The sequence below is a fragment of the Antrostomus carolinensis genome, unplaced genomic scaffold (genome assembly GCF_000700745.2).
Source record: "Antrostomus carolinensis isolate BGI_N321 unplaced genomic scaffold, ASM70074v2 scaffold24991, whole genome shotgun sequence".
NCBI lineage: Eukaryota > Metazoa > Chordata > Aves > Caprimulgiformes > Caprimulgidae > Antrostomus > Antrostomus carolinensis.
In genome coordinates this window covers 1-7,894 of record NW_010293844.1, presented here as the reverse complement: position 1 = coordinate 7,894, position 7,894 = coordinate 1, and the positions used below count along the sequence as shown (strand labels likewise).

The 7,894-nt window shown below is 44.1% G+C and overlaps 1 protein-coding gene across 1 annotated transcript; it reads right to left on the bottom strand.

Annotated features, from left to right (window-relative positions):
• Positions 1-5,471: 5,471 nt before the first annotated feature.
• LOC104532278 (multiple inositol polyphosphate phosphatase 1-like) lies at positions 5,472-7,305 on the bottom strand (the record flags this gene model as incomplete). The annotated part of the gene is made up of 3 exons (XM_010177447.1): positions 5,472-5,605; positions 6,118-6,215; positions 7,117-7,305. Coding segments are annotated over 3 exons (421 nt in total), but the record flags the coding sequence as incomplete, so codon positions are not given.
• Positions 7,306-7,894: the final 589 nt, after the last annotated feature.

Genomic DNA, 7,894 nt, shown 5'->3' with positions numbered 1-7,894 from the left:
CTCCAGAGGTCCCTTCCAACCCCTACAGTTTGGTGACTCTGTGTGATTCTGTGAACTAATAAGGTGACTAAGTTCAGTGAGCAATCAGATTGCAAGGTCATTAAATGCTTCATGGAAGAAACAAGGTTACAGTAAAAGTAAGGTTTCTCTTTTTAATTCAGCTGTACCTGGGAATGAAAACAGGAAAAAGCTATTAATTATCAATACTTAAAGAATGCTATAAAATCGCAGCATTGCCAACACCGTCCTCCACTGCCAAGCCTGGAGCAGAACAGATAATCCAGAAGCCTCAGCTTCTCACTGGAATAGAAATGCTTCCCTTTCCTGCTTTTGGATAGCCCAGTCTAAGCTTCCTAGAAAAAAGGAGAACTTGGAGCAAAGATAATGCTCTGGAAGTAAATTTGTTTTACTTAAATTTTGAATGCAAGCAGTTAAAATTCAACATTAAACACTGCTAAATGGAAACAACATGCCTGTAAAAGAGATTTCATCATCACAAAGGTTCATTTTCTGAGTAATGAACTGCTGGAAAAGTATGTAAACTGTTTCCTTGAAGTTGCACAATAACATAAAAAGAGACACTCATGTCCACAAGCAAGCAAACATTTTCTACAGTTATTAACACATGCATTATTTTTTTATTTGTATGGTTTCTTGTTTTCAGCTGCACTCTCAGATTGCCAAAGGATCTGGGATGAGTCTCTCCCCCAAGACGACAAAGCATCAGTTGCACCTCTGCTCTCCAGAGCACTAGAGACACAAGCTGTTCCAATGCATCAGCAGTGGGAGATTTATTTCCACGTAATCTTAAATGCAGCGGGTTACCCGAGTCAGATCACACTGAAGTCTCCGGTGCTTTAAGACTGCCACCTTACGTTGTGGGACGGAGTGACACGCTCCTTTTGCACGAGTCAATGCACTCCGGAAGCTTTCAGTTCCCACTCAAGATGATGCAGACTGAATACCATGCTCATTCAGTTTTGAACTTTGCAAGATTTTTAGGGTCCTGATCCTTTACACACACACATAAACTCCCTACCTGCTCCCTTCTGTGGTGGCAATAGAACACAAGAGCTCCCAGAGATTGCAACCAAACTTCTGCAGCCAAAGCTGAAAGACAGGATGAAATTATTTTGGTCTTTTAGTGTTGTTCTGCCTCAGACACCTGCTCTTCCCCAAGGAGCCTGAGTCCACCTTGTAATTTAGCGACTGCTGATCTAGTCCTCAATAAATCAGATGTAGATTTTGTCAACTATGGCTTTTTTATTCCTATTAAACTTACAGGGATATCCTATACACAGTTCAGACACACAGAGCTGCCTTCTAACTAGTGCATATAACTTACGGATTGACAGGCTGTCACTGTTCAAAGAATAAATTACACTAAAAGCAAACAAAATTGATCACTCTCCTTACATGTATCAAGCTACCTTAAAAAGCTATTTTTCAGGTTTCAGAAGGACAGTCTGAAAAAGGCTTGTTAACCTGCACTTCCTCCTGATCTTCTAATTCCCAGTTCTTGCTTTCTGTGTTTGCAGAGATGGACACAGCACACGACAGAGGCACTCCCAGCAGCGTGCATGTCAAGCTCTTCACAGTTAGGTACTAGAGATCTGTGCCCTACTGTATTTTTCTTTTAGCTCTCTCAGTAGGCTGAAGAAAGGAAGCAGTGAAGTTTATTTCAAGGGTGACCTAGCATACCCACTGCTTTGACTCCACCACTACCAAAACAACAGGTATCACCAACTTCCATGCAAGCCTTAGATTTCCAGACACCAGAGCAACTGTTTGACAGCACAATTTCCTAAGCCAGCTTAGCTGAAGAGAGGTCGCAGCTGTTTCCTTCAGCCCACCTTTTATTCACAACTCCTCCCCAAAGCCAAGCTTTCATGTTTGAAACTGCTACGTTTTTAATTGGTTCATGGCCAAATGAACAGAGGTGTCTCCTTTGGGCTGGCTGGTGCACAGCACAGGGAAGATTCAGAAAGGTCCCTGACCATCACTGCCATGCAACGCAGCAGAGTCCTGCCTGCCCCCATCCTCAGCTCTCATTTCCAACCCCGTAAAGCCACCTTCCCTGGCATCACATCATCGCTGGAGCAGCATCAGGGCACCAATCTGGATGCAAGGGTTGGGAAAACCTGCGTGCACACCTCAAAGGCAAATTTTCAATGTGAGCGTTTACCTTCTCACATACTAAGTCAATAATCTTTTAAAAACAGATATGTCAGTCTGATTTTCCAGGTGAATCCCAGAAGTAATCAAGATAAACAGTACTTGTACTGTTGAGTTGGGGTTGGGGGGAAGAGGAAGAAGGCTTTTTTGGTAGTGGGGGAAGGGTCACCTGGTAAGAAGCTTCTCAAAACTGCCCTGGCTCCAAGGCAGAGACCCCCCAGCCCAGGTTGGGCCAATGAGCACTAGAGAAACACCTCTGCCAATCCATATTGGTGAGGGGAAGGGCTGTCCTGAAAAGAAGAAGGTGGACACAACCTGGAGGAGAGGACATTGGCCTGAACAAAAGACGACCATCAACCTAACCAAAGAGAGAGCTTCAGTGCCAGGAGGCAGGAGGAGGAGGGGGAGGACAGAGAACCTCAGACACCCAGTTCAACCCCATGGAGTAGGAGAAGGCAAAGGAGGTCTCTGCAGCCCATGGAGGTTCAATGGCAGAGCAGAGACCCACGTGTAGAGCTCAAGGGAAGTGCGACTGAATTGAGACCCCAGAGACACTCGCTGCCAGAGCAGGGGTGGACCCCCAGAGCTGGGGGCTCAGGGGGTGCACTGGCCTGGAGGCCATCTGCAGCCCATGGATGCCCCCATGTTGGAGCCGGGAGCTGAGCCCGAAGATGTCCGTGACTCCATGGGAAGCTGCATTGGAACATCTTGTTCCTGGACTTTCATGCCAGGAAGAGCTGCAGAGGTGAACTGACTGCATCTCTATTCCCTGCCCCCTGTGCTGCTGGGGGCGAAGGTAGAGAAATGGGGAGCAAAGTGATTTGAGCCCAGGAAGAAGGGAGGGGTGGGGGAAGGTGTTGTAAGATGTGGTTGTTATGTCTCACTGTGCTACTCGGATGAATTGCAAAGAATTAAATTGATTTTTCTTCCCCAAGTTGAGTTTGTTTTGCCTGTGACCATAACTGCTGTGTGAGCCCTCCCTGTCCTTCATTGCTAATCCGTGCCCCTTTGTTGTGATTCCCGTCCCATCCCACTGGGTGGGGGGAGTGAGTGCAGGACCACATGGTCCTACTGTGGGTTAAACCACCACACCTGTTTACCTAGTGATAACTCCACTTCAAATGAAAGAAACCATATCATTTATTAAACATGACCTCAACATTCCTGCATCACTCGCAGCTCCAGTGATGAACACAGGCATTTCCCTGCATCTCACACTGAACAACAGCAAAAAAGCCAACCAAGTGTTTGAGTTATGCTTCAGCTGACTTACTACCCAGTTCTCCTACCACTGTTAATATCCAACTTGAATCCTCAGCAAACTTTTAAAGGAGAAAAACTTCTTTGCTGTCTTCTCTGCTGCAATCAACTTTATGGATTGTTCCTCCAACCAAAACATGAATGCTATTTCTAATTTCAGTCTGCCAACTAAAAGGAAAATAAGTGTTTTCCAACAAGTTATCCATGTATTTTTTTTAAAATATATACAGCCTCAAACATTCATGAGTCATACTTTTGTTTTGAAATATAAAAGTCATTAATTATCATTCTGCTGGCTGTTAGCTAGATCTGCTTTAGTATATTGCACACAGAAATAAACTCCCAAAGATGGTAGGAATGCAAGAACATCCACCACATCACTAATATTTACCTTTCAACACCAAAGCTGAATTTGCTGGTTATAAGTTAAAGTTACTTATAAATTGCTTTCTATCAAGTATTTAATGGCACAATATTTATACAATCTTACCACCCTTGATTTTGTGTACTTTTATAAACATTTCCACACTTATCTGCTAAGGTATCAATTCATGTGACTGATCACTACACTGAATTTATTCCTCAGTTTGCATGCAGAACATGCAGACAGTTGTAAATGAATTCTCACATGAATACACTGTATTTAAGCCTAAAGCAGCTCTCAGAAAAAAACAGATTACCAGCACATGAAAGCAAATGCAGATAATTCTGTGACACAAATGTCCCCACCTGTAACTGAAGCCTTTCTTTTCTCCATGCCACAACGGATCCCAGTTTTATTCCTATTTTACTTCTCCCTGACACACTGATTCACACGAGATGAGATCAACACCAAACAGACACTGAACCATGACTTCTGACTGATGCCAGCTCATAAGAGTAAACAATACACAAAAACAACACAGTCATCTCAGCTCTAATTTTTAAGGAAAAAATCTATATTATATATACCATGACACTACAAAGGCAGTTTTGAGGCCCACACAACTCAGCAGATGGAGTACCACTGCTACTGCTCTGGCACTGACACAAAATGACTGTTGTCAAATCACGCTAATAGGTAAAGCCAAACCACTTTCTCAGACCACCATCCTCTGAAGACACCTGGTTATTGTATCTTCAAGTCTAGTTACAGTTACTTGTAAGGCCTAATATCTTCCTACACTGCTGCTCCCAAACTACAGCTTTGCTGTAAAAGAAGGATGGGAAACGAAATACCCTAGAGTTCTCTGGCTGGCTGAACTACTGACTTTGGATTCATGCAACAAATCAAGGCATTTGCAACAACTTCAGGACAGAAGTGTCTAGTTCCTGTTCTTACAGGGCACCAAGTTTATTGTCTGAAGTCTGCACTTCCCTAGTCACAACAAAGCAGGTTTGTTACAGCAATGCTGGTTTGCTGTTACAGCTCCAGCCTCTTGGATCCTGCAACAGCCTGTTCTGGTCTAGAGTCAGTAAGTGTTTGGATTGATTTGTAATAATAATTTTTCCATAATTATATTTCAACACCTTTAATCCGAACAGAAAGCTTTAATAATGCAAGAAATTCAAATTAAACACATGCAGAAAGAAAGACTGCCACGTCTTAAGTAACCAAATAACAGAACGTATTACAGGACTGCTTTCACCCTACAGTCTTCCATTTTTGCCACAAATGATTTTTAACAAGGACATTTTCAACAAAAAGCTCATTGTTTTTAACTCAACGGCCTCTTCTCAAACTGTGCAGGAAGAGAACACCGTTATCAGATACCACAGCTGACTGTCCCTTGAAGGCCTGTATGAATCAGTCAGTTAAAAGATGGAAATAGATTAGCTGGGCACAAGAGCATTAATGGAAGAAAAAAAACATATACTCTTCACAGTAATACTTCTCTATTAAAACTTCTATTCTCTCCATTAAAATTCTCCTAGCTTAAACTCTCCAAACATTGTTTTGTTTGGAAGTATAGTAGTTTACTTCTATCCATCTTAAATCCAACTCAGGATTGTCCGCAGAAAGCTTGTAGCCAAAGCACAAAAGCCTTTTTATTTACCGTTTGCTCTCCTCCACCACTTTGTCCAAATGCTGGAAGATATCTTGGAATAAAATGCAGCTGGAGCGACTATTGATGTCATAGCCATATCCTCTCTTCCAGTATTGCTTCAGGTCATTCAGATATTCCAGTACCTAAAGTTAGAGTTCACAAATTTTTATGATGGCACAGAGGGAAAATAAAACCCACAACCTGGAGCAACAATGCTACTACACATTGTAGGCAATCCACAACTCTTTGACACACAAGAAAAACTAAAACATCAAGGTCTTGGAGGACTTAGAAGATCTCATTTGCTGTCCTCTAGAATCAAGGCGTTTTATCATACAATTATAGGCAAAACAAGGCTGTCTAGAGCATTTCATATATCACAGAAATAAAAACACTGTATTGATTAAACACAATAGGAAAAAACAGATTTTAACCAGGAGAAACAAAGACTGCACCAGTATTTAAGTCTGAATGAAAAAGGGTATTTCAGTCTTACTGCCTGATTACTCCAGAGCTCTCTGGAGACCAAAGCGCTTCGTTAGATTGAAGAATAAGGGGCACACAACTTAAAACTTCTGACTGTGCAGGGAACTATATCCAAACACTGAGGCATCTTTTGAAGGCATCTCAAATAGCTCTCCCATTTAGCACCTACCTTGGCATCTTCTTCACTGAAAAGTGAACACCATGGGGAGGTCACATTTTTTATAGCCAACTCATATGAGCAGGTAAGAAAAGCCACTTGAACAAGATCTGCAATAAATCCAACAAACAAGCAAAAGATAAACTGCTGCTACACAAGTAGCAACTTTCTCACAACTTGCCTCTAAAATGGAACATAATTACAATTTAGCAATACAAAGAATGCAATCCAGTAAATAATTGCCGGTCCAAAGGCCAAGCAGTTTTCAACAGAATTATCACACAGAATCCACGTTTTGGACTGCAAGCTTTTCACACCACATTGCTACGAGCAGAAAACGTGAACATTTTACATCAAATGCTGCACATCTGCTGACGTACGTGCTACAGGTGTCATCACCACAAAGGACAGAGTCAACACAAGGAAAGTGAGTGTTCAACACAGACCAGTCCTTGACCACCAGTACATATCCTCCACGCTAGCGGCTGAGTTTGAATGGCAGCATGCTGCAACTTTGGGGTTGCGGCTCTAAGGACATGCTGGAAACAACAGCAACACCTATTTGGGGAGGGGGGGGATGCCCCACCACTTGACCACACAGGGAAGTGTAGCACTTCTATTCTGGACAAGTGAAGTTGCAACACAGACACACAGGTCCACATTTTCCTGAGGTTATTTGTGCATTTGCATTGTAACAGGTTTTACAAAAACTACATCTGCTCGACAAAGCAGAATTAAGAAAATAACACTCATATCCCTCTAAAGAAAGGTAAAGTTGATTTCATCTGCAGGAAAGGTATTTTCAAATGTCTTTTTCTTCTGACCACTGACTAACAAGCATTCATTACCACAATACCAATATGTCTTTACAGCCTCATGCATTTAATTAGAGACTGTGTCTCTGATTTACAGCATATTTTAAATTACGTATTCTGCATGACTACATGGCATCTTGGAAGTTGTTCTCAGTCAGTCTCTGAGCCGAAGCCACCTGTAACAGGCATTCATTACCTGCATTCAGCTCCTCCACTGGCAAACACAAGGCTCTCGCCACCTTCTCCAAGACCTCCCTCATCTCCGGCCCCTCTTTGAAGGCATTCACCTGGCACATCGCCGCCTCGTTCTCTTCCACCAAGGCTACAAACTTGGCGCAGTGATCAAAAAACCGCATCAAGGAATCGTTAACTTCAATCTCTATCTCTGAAAGCAAACGTGGGCTTCAGGGACACAGCTGGGGGAAGAACCACCATCCCCAGGGGTACTGGGACCCAACCACCCTCCTGGGGAAAGTGCACCCACCACAGTGGGTGTCCCTATAGAGGGGGACATGGGATGCAGAGCAACCCATAGTCATGGGAGACATGGGACTGGCCTCACGGCTTCCCTCAGCCCTGGGGCAGTGCAGGGCTCCCTCAGGAGTGCCAGGGGTCCCTGGGCCCCTCAGAGAGCACTGGGGTCCCTCAGGGAGGGAACAAGGGTCTCCCAGCCCCTTAGGGAGTGCCAGGGGTCCCTCAGGGAGAAATGGGGGTCCTCCAGCAGTGCCTCAGGAAGGTAGTGGATGTCCCTCAGCACCTCAGGAAGGGAGTGGAGGTCCCTCAGGAAGGGAATGAGAGTCTCTCAGCCCCTCAGGGATGGAGTGGGGGTCCCTCAGGGAAGGAGCCAGGGTTCTGCCAGCTCCTTAGGGAGGGCCAGAGGTCCCTCAGCCTCTCAGGGAGAGAGCGGCTGTCTGTCAGGGAGCACCAGAGGACCCTCGGGGAAGGAATGAGGGTCTCATAGCCCCTCAGGGCAC